Source organism: Cryptococcus neoformans, chromosome 12 (assembly GCF_000149245.1).
Source record: "Cryptococcus neoformans var. grubii H99 chromosome 12, complete sequence".
In the NCBI taxonomy this organism is placed as follows: Eukaryota; Fungi; Basidiomycota; class Tremellomycetes; order Tremellales; family Cryptococcaceae; genus Cryptococcus; species Cryptococcus neoformans.
Window position 1 is genome coordinate 625581 of NC_026756.1, and position 12090 is coordinate 637670.

The following is a 12090-nucleotide window of genomic DNA, read 5'->3' on the forward strand; positions in this document are numbered from 1 at the left end:
GATATCGAATGGAGGATGCGTTGAAAGCAGTCACTGGCAAGAGGGTCGCTGAAGCGAGAAGAGAAGAAGTCAGGCGAGAGTTGTTGAACAGCGAAAAGCTCAAATCTCACTTCGCCGCCAATCCCCTCGACTTGTCTTACCTCCGACATGATACTCCTCTTCATCCTACCCGACAACAAACCCACCTCAAACATGTCCCCAATTATCTTATGCCGAAGATTGCGGCCCTCCCAGCGGGTGGGGATGTAACTGATCATGCAGGCGTTGGATTCTCTAGACGAGGAAGGGGGGGTCATAGAGGACGAGGAGGCAGGGGATCAAAGAGCGGTAAGGGCAAGAAGGTTGATCCCTTAAAGTTCAAGTAGTGGTTCTCTTGTTCTTCAGGGCTTGTCATGTATGCATATGATAGATAGTCAATCAGAACGTTTAGAAGCAAGTATATAACTGCAAATCGACATTGTTACAGGGCCCCGCCCATTCCTCCATAACATCTCACCAAAGCCGCCGGACGACAGATGAGTTAGACTTCGGAGACATGGGAAGGACACCACAATGCCCACCTGCAGGTGGGAAGTGGGATGAAGAACTGTTCAATCGTTAAAACGAAAACCAGGGAAAACTAAGCGTGTTGCCGCCAGTAGAGAAGGAAATGTTGTAAAATTTCAAGATTGAAGTCACCCATAGCCTCTGGATGTCAAACTGCTCGTCGGGCTTCTGGTGTCCACGACGAGAGCAGAGATATGATAGATATACTAATTACCGATTATCCGATTACCCTCCTGATTCATACCATCTACGCTCCCAATAGAGACCTTGTATACGGCGAGTGACAGATAATTGAAAAGATCATTCTGCGTATGGTACAGTCAGTGACGTCGTCCATCGCACACACCTTCGATCGGGCCGAGAAGTTGTGAAGTGAGGCATGTCAAATTAGGAAGAGGTAGTAGGTATAATAAAAATGCCCATCGCCGGAGTTGGGAAATGGCAGTCGATAAGTCTGCTTGAGGAATTATGAGCTCGACGGCTGATGAAATGAGTATTTATCAACCGTTGTTGGGTGGCGGTTTAAGTTTGAGAATTGCGGAGCATGTGGCAAGACGACTGTAAGCCTAATGTCAGCAGAGCTTATACCTATGTAGAACAGAAGGTCATAAGAGATTTCCAGAAAGCTTGAGCGCCAAGAGTTCAGCACCTCTCTCTCCCCTCCCACGGACGAGTATAGGAAGCGAAAGAAGAGCTCATTTGGTAATAACCGCTCCGTATAGAAAAGAACGATGTATACGGACTTCTTCCTCTCTCTTTTCATCGAGGGTTGGTTCGCAAGGGAGAAGGGCGACGATAGCTTGGGACAACCAGCGGACAACCAAAGTTCACACACCGCACCCCGGTCCGAGGCATTCCTTCATTTTGCTTGATTAGAAGCCCTTGAACGGCAATGGGAGCAATTATCCAATATCCCTGTCATTTCTCGACTCTGTGCTGTACCAAATAACCCATCCTCGCCTGTCGCTTTCCGATCCACAGGCGACCCAAGCCGAACTCCGCTCCGTCTTCGAATCGGCTTGCTGCAGTTGACTACATTTGACCACCGACTCGGGTCAAGGGTTGGTATGATATGGCCGAGGCCGGAACGAATGCCAGCAGGTAAACCCAACCTGATCCTTCCACGGTTCCCAACAGTCGACCAATAAAAGACTTTTGTCGAGTCAGGTGTTGAGCCATATCTATCCGATTCCGGTCGGAGCCACATGAACATATACCCCCCAAACGGATAGTTGGATGCCATGGGACGTCCATGGGAGAGTGTAGGAAGCTTCCGGTATGTTTGAGAGGTAATGTGAGAGCGTGAAGGTCCTTTCTGGCGACTTACACCGTGAACGCCCGAGAAGGTAAAGAGAAAAATCTTGGCATCACTGCTAACATCATCTGTGAGGCGGCTGCGGCTCGAACGAAGAGATTTTTGTGATCCAGGGATTGAGCAAGAGTCAATTATGCGTGAAGCGTCGAGCGCTCTAAACAGGAAACTGCAGTACTATTAACACATAGATACCAGACTTCTTTGAGTCTTTAGGATCTACAAATCCGACACGGTTACATCAGATGTTCCGACCCGAATTGATGGAAGCCTAAAGACCGGAAGACATTCACCTCACGCATCCCCTGCAGGGTGCCGCATGAGACATACAAAAGCGCAAGGGGCCTCTCCACCAGCAAGCAGCTTCTCATCCTTTCAGTATCCAGCATAGAATATGGGAACCCGATTTAGTCGGAAGAAGCTCGACAAATACAGCCGCACGGCTCGTCCCGATGTAAACAGCATTCGTTCCGAGCATGATGATGATGCAACATCTGAGCACTCGATGAACGAAAAAAAAAAGAAGGCAGGAAAAGGATCCGCCGCCGCCGTTGTCTGGCCGCGTCCGAATTTTGCTGTAATTATCTTTCCGAGGATTTGTAGAAGAACTCGTTGAAAATCGCCGGCAAGCCCCGCATACCAGGTAAAAGCGTTCCGATTTTCTTACCCAAAGTGGTATTTCCTAATCATTCCGTATGCAACCTCGAGCACCCTTCGCATTTCCAGTTTCGTGAATGGACAACAAACTTGGTCGTTCACCTGGCTATTTGTTCCGTTATGGCGAGCTTTCTTTTCGAAAGTGGTTTCGGCTGTGGCTTGTTCTACGTCAAATGAATGATCATTCACCGTAAGCGCCCGAATCCGACTCCAGGTATATTGTACATGCATACTGAGGAGTGAAAGCGGGGTAAGAGGATATATAAGGAGGTTTCTGAGGCAAGACTCACAAAGACAACAACCTTGTTAAGCACCGAGCACAAGCCACCTTAAGAAACAATCAACACTGTTAACCCCATCCCAACAAACAAACGTACATTCACAATGTTTGTTCGATCTCTTCTCCGAACCACTACCACCACAATGCCCGCCGCGAGGAACATGGTCGCTCGCAAGGCTTCTACCTATGTCCCCCGGCCCGAGCCTATGGGTCCTGTAAGTCATAATCTCTTACTAATATCTACTCAAAGAAGACGCGATTGACATCCTTAATTAGTTCCGACAGTTCTTCCATGACAAGCCTGTCCCCGTTGATGCCTACCCTCTTGTTGCGATCGTTGTTGTCATGTGCTCCGGTGCCACGTATAGTAAGTCAATCTCCTTCAAGTTCGTCTTGAGCAAAAACAGTGCTGACTTGACCTTCTTAGTGCTCACCAAACACATCAAGGAAGACCGAGATCACCTTCGGTGGCTTCCCAAGCACGGCGGTGTCAAGTTCGAGATCCCCCGAGAGTAATGATGATAGAACATCAGAGAGAATTTCTCCTCAAAAGCAAGGACAACATAGGAAGTTTAGTAGTCATCATAATAACCGGTTTACTCACGCGCCTGTTTCGGACGGTCTCTCAGGCGACGTTGACATTGTAGGACTTTTGTATAATGTACATGATATGACATAACATCAGGCATTTTTCCACAAATCTCTCAAGGCTACGTCCATTATCATAAGTGATCCACGTGGAGTAGTTGGTGCAAATCATGAAGCGCAATAAGTAAATGATATCCATTGGATGTTGAAGATTATTTATGACTCTATGCGATGACAAAGTCAGATCTGTCTTGACCAAAACCTGTATGATGAATGGCAACGTTATGGGAATCACCAACAGTAAAAGCCATGTGAGATTGTCAGCTTTCTTCTGGAAAATGTTTACGGACTTACATCAACGGAATACGAGGAATATCTACCATTTAAATGACGGTAGCCGACATCCCCGCCCAAATATCAATGCCAATGTTGACGTTCCGCCACGATTTAATATGTTATTGGGATTGATTTAGATACACGATATACTCAAACTGCCCGACAAAGTCGTAACTGCGCGACGAAGTCTTTACTGCCCTTGGTCACAACATACATCCCATCGCCGCCTGTCCAAGCCAAATCACTGCCTGATTGATATGAAGCTCTGGAAAGGAAATTGTTCGTAAATCCAGTATCGGGAGGTGCTCTTGGCGTTTTGACATCGATTGGCACTACAGGGGGATAGTCTATGGATGAGATGGTAAGCCTACATGTTGTTTGGCGGAACGTCGAGATAAGCATAAGTGGTTAGCATATCTGAACAGAATTGAAAGTAACCGACACTTCGGGCCTGTGGTTTGCTTGAATATAATAATCGCCGCGGTTCATGAGGTTATGTTACTGACAGCTTTTCCCTCAGAGGACACTCGTTATCGTCATGTGCTGTACCCAACATACATCCTGACACAATAGCGAGAATGACTGGGGCCAGTACAGCTGGCTGTATGATGGTGAGACATGAACGGGTTCCGATCTTTTGATTTCCTAATAGGGATGTGTTTCCCATTGTGGGTATCTGAAATGATGCTTAATGTATAGTCGGTTCTCTATATTTTTATTCAAGTAATAAAAAGCACAAGGCCTAAAAGGTACATGATTCTATTATGGATTTAGAGATTGGGTTCTTTGGACTGCTCACTAACATCTCTAGATTCCGCTCATATCCATCAGATACTTTGTCTTCCTTGATAGGCATTTGAAGAAGCATAACAGGATGCAAGACGAGAACAAGTTTAATTCAGTGGTTCATTCAACCTTATACCGCTCTTTCTGCCGGTAAAAAAGTTGATATGGCACGGAAGTACGAGGGAGGATTATGCTTTGGGAGGACATAAGTCTCGATGTCGAAAAAAGTTTGCGAAATAGCAATCTGCTGCATCGCCTGTCGGTTTATAGTCGTTTGCCGCTTCTGTCGACTACTGAAGAATGAACGCACATAGATTCGGACACCGTGTCACAGACGTAAAATAAGCATGAAACAGAGGTTGAGACGACGGGTCAGGCAACTCGAAACATGTCGTAGGCTCGACACAAGCCCCACGATGGACCTCGTCCTCGTCTCCCTTAAACATGTCGCACGAAGCTTTTTTGCGTCAGAAGCCAAGAAGGTGGAGGGGGGGACCCGAAGGGCTACTGCTTGGCGGGGTCATGGCGGCCGTCTCCGCTAGAATAATATCTGCGACGTAATTTTGTGGAATTTCTCCCCAATGCAAAAAGCTTCGAGGCCGTTCTGCCAAGCTCTGGCAAGTTCGCTGGCAGAGGCTGATGGCGAATGCACAACTAAAAAGAACGAATCGTCCTTCCCTTTAAAAATCCACATTTCTTTCTTCTAATCTCTGTAGCACTAAAACAAATAGAAAACATTAGAAAATGGCCAGTGTCGTCGGTATTGATCTCGGTAACCTTTCCTCCAAGGTTGGTGTTGCCCGACACCGAGGAATCGACATTATTGTCAACGAAGTTTCCAACCGTGCCACCCCGTAAGTACTTGCTGGCGTTTGGCTTGTGTGTCCTTTGAATACATCAGCCAACTTATGGTTTTTTATAGTTCTCTCGTCTCTTTTACCCCCCGTCAACGATTTATCGGTGAATCCGCCAAGACCGCCGAGACTTCAAACTTCAAGAACACCGTTGGCTCTTTGAAGAGGTTGATCGGCAGGTCTTTCAACGACCCCGAGGTTGAGGAGTATGAGAAGAAGTTCATCAACGCCCAGCTCGTTGACGTTAACGGTGAGATTGGTGTAAAGGTAAGCTCAGGTCATTAAATGTGGTTTTTTTTCTTTTCATTAGTGCTAACTTTGAGACTGCCAAGGTCAACTATCTTGGCGAGCCCACCGACTTCTCTTTCACTCAGCTCGTTGCTGCCTACCTTGGCAAGCTCCGAGACACCACCGCTGCTGAGCTGAAGCAGTCCGTTTCCGACGTTGTTATTGCCGTTCCCGGATGGTTCACCGACGTCCAGCGACGTGCTTTACTCGACGCCGCCAACATCGCCGGTCTCAATGCTCTCCGACTCATCAACGACAACACCGCTGTTGCTCTTGGTTACGGTATCACCAAGGCTGACTTGCCCGAGAGCACCGAGGCTCCCCGACACGTTGTTTTCGTTGACGTCGGCCATTCAGACTATTCTGTCGCAGTTGTTGCCTTCTCCAAGGGCCAGTTGACCATCAAGTCCACTGCCTACGACAGGCACTTCGGTGGCCGGGACTTCGACTACGCTTTAGTCCAGCACTTCGCTGAAGAATTTAAGACCAAGTACAAGATTGACGTCCTCTCTTCCCCCAAGGCTGTCTTCCGACTTACCACTGGCTGTGAACGTCTCAAGAAGGTCCTCTCCGCCAACACTGAAGCCCCTATCAACGTTGAATCGCTCATGAACGACATTGACGCCACTTCTACTTTGACCCGAGAGTCCTTCGAGAAGCTCACTGACCATCTCCTCTCCCGTGTCTCCGTCCCTCTTGCCGAGGCCCTTGAGAAGGCCGGTCTTACCATTGATCAAATTGACGCCGTCGAGCTTGTCGGCGGATCTACCCGTATTCCTGCCATTAAGGAGCGAATCCAGCAGTTCTTCGGCGGTAAAGTCCTTAACTTCACCCTTAACCAGGATGAGGCTATTGCCCGAGGTGCCACCTTCGCTTGTGCTTCCCTCTCCCCCGTCTTCCGAGTCAGGGAGTTTGCCGTCCACGACATTGCCGCTTACCCCATCAAAATCTCATGGGAGAAGGAGGCTGGTAACCCCGATGAGGACACCGAACTCGTTGTTTTCGGTACCGCTAACCCGATCCCTTCAACCAAGGTCCTTACCTTTTACCGACAGGGTGCCTTCGAGCTCGAGGCTGCTTACGCCGACCCCGCCTCTCTCCCCAAGGGTATCAACCCCTGGATCGGCAAGTACACTGTCAAGAGCGTCGAGAAACCCGCTTCTGGCGACCTTTCCATCGTCAAGGTTAAGGCTCGACTTAATTTGCACGGTATCATGAACTTTGAGGGTGCCTACTGCGTTGAGGAGGTTGAAAAGGAGGAGGAGGTTACAGTTGGTGAGGGCGAGGATGCGAAGACCGAGAAGAAGCTCGTTAAGAAGATCCAGAGGAAGGGTGATTGCCCCGTTGTTAGTCAGTACACTGGTTTGGTTCAGGACAAGGTCAACGACCTTACCGAGAAGGAGGGTAAGATGCACGCTGAGGACAAGTTGGTCATGGAGACCGAGGTGAGTTTTCTATATTTTATGTTTGCGCAATGTCTAACTTCGTCTTCTAGGACCGCAAGAACGCTCTTGAAGAGTATGTCTACGACACCCGGGGCAAGCTTGACGACCGATACGCCAACTACGTCCAGGCTTCGGAGAAGGATGCTCTCCTTCAGGGTCTTCAGGAGGCTGAGGACTGGCTCTACTCTGAGGAGGGTGAGGATGCCACCAAGTCTGCCTACGTCCAGAAGCTCGACGCCCTTAAGGCAATGGGCGACCCTATCGTGTTGAGGTGGAAGGAGAGCGAGGATAGGCCCAGGGCTGCCGCCGCTCTTAGGGAGGCTTTGAACACTTACTTGACCGCTGCCCAGGGTGAGGAGGAGAAGTACAGCCACATCGAGGAATCTGAGAAGGCCAAGGTCGTGAGTATACACTTACACATTTCATGTTCAAGGGCAACGCTAACATATTTGTAGATTGAGAAGTGTGCCACCACCCAACAATGGCTTGAGGACCAACTCTTCCGTCAATCGGAAAAACCCAAGAACGTTAACCCTGTCATCACTTCTGCCGAGATCAACAGGCGACGAGAGGACGTTGTCTACAGCAGCAATGCTATCCTCAACAAGCCCAAACCTAAGCCTAAGGTCACCACCGAGACTCCTCAGCAGCCCCCTGCGCAGGAGAAGACTGAGGAGGAGCCCGAGGCCAGGGTTGAGGAGATGGATATCGATTAGATGCGTTGTTGAAGCTTGGGCGTTGTAGAGGTTGTTTGTTATTAGAAGAGGAAGAAGATATCCAGTCTAATTTATGTGACGAATACAGAAACCATGCATAATTGGCTTTCGTTGTTTTCTATGATCATTTTAGAAAGTTTGACAGTCTCTTGTCTGTCTACAAGTCCTTCAATACGTAATAATAAGCAGTTAAATGGATGAAAAACCATGGACCTGTTTGATGCCTTGTCTGATGGTGTGGCGTTCATCTGTAATCCGTCATCGATTGTTTGAATCTTATTATTTATTTATCATCGTCAACAAATTTTTTTTTGCACTAACAGCTACCAGCGCCCGTCATTGAATGCTTCTATTGCCGTTACTTATACATATACTTTTCAACAGACCTCCGATATACAAAACAACTCGCCAATTGGAGATTTGACAACGTAAATATGGAAATCGAGCTCTCTCAAGTGGTTGAAGAGCTTCAAACAGCTTTTCCGCAACCCGAGCTTCCATCCCCCATTCAATGCTTATCTCTCGCCGCGGCCCCGTTCAACCCCTAACACACTTCACAAAGATTTCCACCAGAATCATTGCCTTATGATATTTTTGACCCATATGGTCCATACGGGTACTGCGGATACCAATGCCCCCCGTTTCAAGGATAACTTATAAAAGGATACGCCCACATTTTCTACTCATGTTCGGCCTCGTCCCGGGAATCAGATACAGCAGCCGCACAGTAGCTTAGGACCTTACCACAATCTTCTAACTGTCTCCACCAATGTCTATTACTATTTCATACAGTCATCAACATGGTCGAATATCATACGAGCGAGCTCAAGCGCACAGGCCTTCGGGCCGAGTACCTGTAACTGGTGTCACTTTCAGAAGCAACAATAATCCTCAAAAACATGCCGGGCCATCTATGGTCCTCAAGCGCCGTCATCCTCTCAATCCCAGTCGAACTTAGCACGCCGGCCTCGGTTAGGGTATCAGCAGTACCAGCATCAGCTACCGACCCCTTTGCCTTCGAACCTTTTGCCGCCATTCCCTTCTGGAACCCAGACTTATTCCCAGCCCCAGGCGTACCAGAGGGAGGATCAAAGCCGACTTAAAGCTCAACTAAATTCATCGGATAATTTAGAGGTACTAGAACAGATCAGTGTCGGTATCGGGATTAATAGCCTTTGCCCCTCCACCAACAGTCAGCATACCTCCATTTTTCCCTCCCCGTTTGGAGACGACTCCTCTTCTTTAAGTTCCACGGGCTTCTTTGACTCTGCTCTGCCTGAATCTAAACTATCAGCCAAGCCCATGAAGGGTACTGAGCAATGGATATATAGGATGGGATGGGAAGAATGGGAGGCTGCTGCATAATAAAAATCTGCCACCATTGGCACAAATGTGGGGCTAATCTTCCAGGAAGGGGAAGGTGAAATGGTACAGGAGGAAGAAAGCGCAAGACGAGGAGGTATGAAGAAGATGTGGAAAGTGAGGAAGAGTTAGGTGAGTGTGAGAGCGAAGCTGAGAGACAAGTCCGCAGCGTCAAGAGTGTCAGCAATTTCGTGACAAGAGTGGGGGGTGGAAGCGACAGTGGCGACGAAGAGTGGGGAATGTTGGCGGCGACACCTCTGATTTGGGATCGGAAGCCAGTTTGGCATCCGAGCTTGAGATGCTTGACGAGATATCCTTTGGTAAGTTCGATGTTTCATTTCTATATCCCGCACTTGCGTAGACAAAAAAGCGACTGCTGACTCTTCCGCAAGATCGGAATATATCATTGTAGAACTACGTACGTATTATTAGTGTGTTGAACCACAAATATTTGTAAGCTTGAGGAACGAAGGCGCAGAGCAGGTTTCTTTAGCCGAGACTACTGAAGTCTCGTAGAAAGAAGAGAAAGCCTCGACCATTAAAATAGATGTTCCATTTCTGTTCTGTTCTTATTTAGATTGTATAGCAATCGGAAGACGCCTGGAATCTCCTCGTGCCATATATGTATTATGGTTTAGGAAGGATTGCGACGACTCTTGCTCAGCTGTCACGCCCACACACGCCATTACCCGTTCACATGGCATTTGCCTAAGTGGGTACCGTTTCTTTTCTGCAGACTGCAAATCGCAAACATCGGCTAGGTGAGTGGATACCTTTGTATCTGCCTACAAATCGCAAACATCTGATAGGTGACCAGGTCCCAGGTACTGCATTGTTACCCCTTTAGAGGCCCGGCGTTTGCAGAAGCCCGGTTACCGATTGTGGGGTACCTCTTTTCATATCCGGTCGCGTAGTGTTCTTTTCTTGCAGTGTGGTGGTTAATAAAAGAGACAAGTGAGATAAGAGAGGAAGAAGTTTTTCAGCCACACGTAATTTATCATCATCATCTCTAATCTCGACCCTTCCCCAGCTCTCGTTTCCCTGAAGTCTGGAGAATAACGGAGCCACACGGCGTTTCACATGGTGCCCCCGGATGTTACCGGCGGGTAATTATAGTCCGTGGACGCTAGTTTAACTTTTTTTCTTGCTTGCTGCGTTGCTATTAGTAGAAGAAGCCAGGCGATCGACAGTGAGGCAACGGCATTCGCAAAGGACGGACCAAATTTCGGCCGCTCCGTGTAATTGAAGACTGATTAAGACTGCGAGAGGCGGTATTGAACGGCAAACAGCCAGAAGCGAACCTCCTTCACTTTTTGGTACACGACCGCATATGCAAACGAGATGCAAAAAGCGGTAGCTTGTCAAGAAAAATTGCATGCAGCATATGATATCGTAGGAAGTAGGTGGCTCGTGAGGCAAGGCGTAAGAAGAACGACGGAGAAGGAAGGCATCGGCCGCTGAAAAGGAGAAAATGAGGTCGTACTCTTTTGCAGTTTCCAGCTTTATCCGTTGCGCTATTCGGTTCCTGGATAGCCGTTTGAAGCATGAAGCGTGAGGTATGAAGTCTTGGTAAGACTTTTTGGAATGTCTGGCCTTGGCGCGACAAAAGCGTAAATTTCTTGGCTGCCCTGGCCTGTATCTGCTGCCTTTTCGCCGGATAACACCTTTTCGTCGTTTTCTTCACCGAAAGAATATATGCTGTACGCTACTCGCTGTGGATGCAGATTTGTAGTTATATTAAGGCTCTAAGCTGCGTTGTGGCGTTGTCCCATTCTTCCTGCTCTTCTTCACCTGAGTTACCGTTACAACCAACTTGCAGTACTTTGTCCTTGAGTGATTGAGACTCCTTCTGTATCACTCTTACCACACTTTGTCATCACAATCGCAACTTTACAAACAACGTACAACTTACCTTCATCTACCACATTTCTTCCCTTCTGCCACTCAGCCCAGTTCCTGTATATTCAAACAACATGCCGATCCGCAAGACCCCTTCACTATCCAAACTCATCATCCGATTCAAACTCCCCCTTCCCTCCTTCTCCTACCCACCATGCACATCCCCCGGAGAAGAGACACCTGCCCGAACACCCGACTTGGCAATGAGCCAAACCCCTTCATCGGAAGCTTCGACAATCTCATTCATGATCATCACCCCGCATGCCGAGTATTCCACCCAGTTTCCCGGCCTATATCCGGCCGAGTATCCCACCGAAATTGTCATCAACGAGTCCAGCGAAAGTGATGACGAAAGTGTGGAGGATCTGACGAGGTCGGTCAGCGAGAAGGAAGATGGACAAGGACGGAGGTGGGGTGAGAAGGGGCAAGAGCCTTTGGGAAGAAATGCTGTATGTCCTGGGGCACCCAAGCTGTCTCCTATAGACTTGCCAAATGAGTGCACATGATCGAAATGATAGAGAATGATGCTGTAACGAAGTAAGTTCCATTCCCCTCATCAAACTTTGAGATAGGCGCTGATGGCGACGTAGAGTTGAAACGTGTAATTGATAGAAAGTCCAAAGTGACAATAAAGAATGTTAAAAGGATTGTATATTTAGCATGTTGTAGAAGTAGTTAGTTGTCTGTAATTTTTGTTGAAGCACACAAAGCTGGAAGCGGCAGGGAAAGCTTTATGTGTATGTATCAGACCCTAGCTGCATATATCAGGTGGTGCACTCGTGTAATAGCACAGCGTGAGAGAGACGGCAAGTTGTTAGGCAATGCGTAGACGTACTGATAGTTGGCTAAAGATTGGTAGGCTGCGCACGGACCTCCTGGACGGAGCCAGTCTAGTCAAGCCGGCTGGCCTTTCAGCGTCGTTGTCCCAAACAATCACAGTTACATCTGTCTGGCGTGCTTTGTTTGTTTTGTTAGGATCAATCTTGTCCGATAACCCATCTCTTGTTGGTACCCACTGGCT

At 48.1% G+C, this 12090-nt stretch overlaps 5 protein-coding genes and 1 non-coding gene; 5 read left to right on the top strand and 1 right to left on the bottom strand.

Moving 5' to 3' along the window:
• CNAG_06206 (ATP-dependent RNA helicase DBP9) overlaps positions 1 to 421 on the top strand; it is a 2234-nt gene extending 1813 nt beyond the window's left edge. The window contains exon 5 of the mRNA XM_012197813.1: positions 1 to 421. This exon is cut by the window's left edge and continues 811 nt beyond it. Coding sequence (XP_012053203.1) covers positions 1 to 365 — 365 coding nt within the window. The 3' untranslated portion in view covers positions 366 to 421.
• On the bottom strand, positions 385 to 1988 carry CNAG_13083. XR_001046363.1 has 1 exon: positions 385 to 1988. It is a non-coding gene; the product is annotated as a hypothetical RNA (non-coding RNA).
• An 833-nt stretch (positions 1989 to 2821) lies between these two features.
• Positions 2822 to 3499, top strand: CNAG_06207 (hypothetical protein). Its single transcript, XM_012197814.1, has 3 exons — positions 2822 to 3010; positions 3072 to 3162; positions 3223 to 3499. Exons 1-3 carry the CDS (start codon positions 2982 to 2984, stop codon positions 3472 to 3474), a joined length of 372 nt encoding a protein of 123 aa, XP_012053204.1. The 5' UTR covers positions 2822 to 2981; the 3' UTR covers positions 3475 to 3499.
• A 1638-nt stretch (positions 3500 to 5137) lies between these two features.
• CNAG_06208 (heat shock 70kDa protein 4) lies at positions 5138 to 8031 on the top strand. XM_012197815.1 has 5 exons: positions 5138 to 5359; positions 5428 to 5626; positions 5692 to 7092; positions 7143 to 7493; positions 7548 to 8031. Exons 1-5 carry the CDS (start codon positions 5250 to 5252, stop codon positions 7806 to 7808), a joined length of 2322 nt encoding a protein of 773 aa, XP_012053205.1. The 5' UTR covers positions 5138 to 5249; the 3' UTR covers positions 7809 to 8031.
• A 194-nt stretch (positions 8032 to 8225) lies between these two features.
• CNAG_06209 (hypothetical protein) lies at positions 8226 to 10631 on the top strand (the record flags this gene model as incomplete). Its single annotated transcript, XM_012197816.1, has 5 exons — positions 8226 to 8779; positions 9219 to 9297; positions 9446 to 9490; positions 9757 to 9931; positions 10460 to 10631. Exons 1-5 carry the CDS (start codon positions 8708 to 8710, stop codon positions 10629 to 10631), a joined length of 543 nt encoding a protein of 180 aa, XP_012053206.1. The 5' UTR covers positions 8226 to 8707.
• A 242-nt stretch (positions 10632 to 10873) lies between these two features.
• On the top strand, positions 10874 to 11831 carry CNAG_07912 (hypothetical protein). Its single transcript, XM_012197863.1, has 2 exons — positions 10874 to 11606; positions 11660 to 11831. Exon 1 carries the CDS (start codon positions 11144 to 11146, stop codon positions 11573 to 11575), a length of 432 nt encoding a protein of 143 aa, XP_012053253.1. The 5' UTR covers positions 10874 to 11143; the 3' UTR covers positions 11576 to 11606; positions 11660 to 11831.
• Positions 11832 to 12090: the final 259 nt, after the last annotated feature.

Bases quoted from the DNA above. Each gene is read 5' to 3' on its own strand.
- CNAG_06207 (XM_012197814.1), top strand. From the start codon at position 2,982: ATGTCCCCCGGCCCGAGCCTATGGGTCCT. The intron at 3,011-3,071 runs GTAAGTCATAAT...ATCCTTAATTAG, and splicing joins GGCCCGAGCCTATGGGTCCT to TTCCGACAGTTCTTCCATGA. The intron at 3,163-3,222 runs GTAAGTCAATCT...TGACCTTCTTAG, and splicing joins GTGCTCCGGTGCCACGTATA to TGCTCACCAAACACATCAAG.
- CNAG_06208 (XM_012197815.1), top strand. From the start codon at position 5,250: ATGGCCAGTGTCGTCGGTATTGATCTCGGTAACCTTTCCTCCAAGGTT. The intron at 5,360-5,427 runs GTAAGTACTTGC...GGTTTTTTATAG, and splicing joins GTTTCCAACCGTGCCACCCC to TTCTCTCGTCTCTTTTACCC. The intron at 7,494-7,547 runs GTGAGTATACAC...ACATATTTGTAG, and splicing joins AATCTGAGAAGGCCAAGGTC to ATTGAGAAGTGTGCCACCAC.
- CNAG_07912 (XM_012197863.1), top strand. From the start codon at position 11,144: ATGCCGATCCGCAAGACCCCTTCACTATCCAAACTCATCATCCGATTC.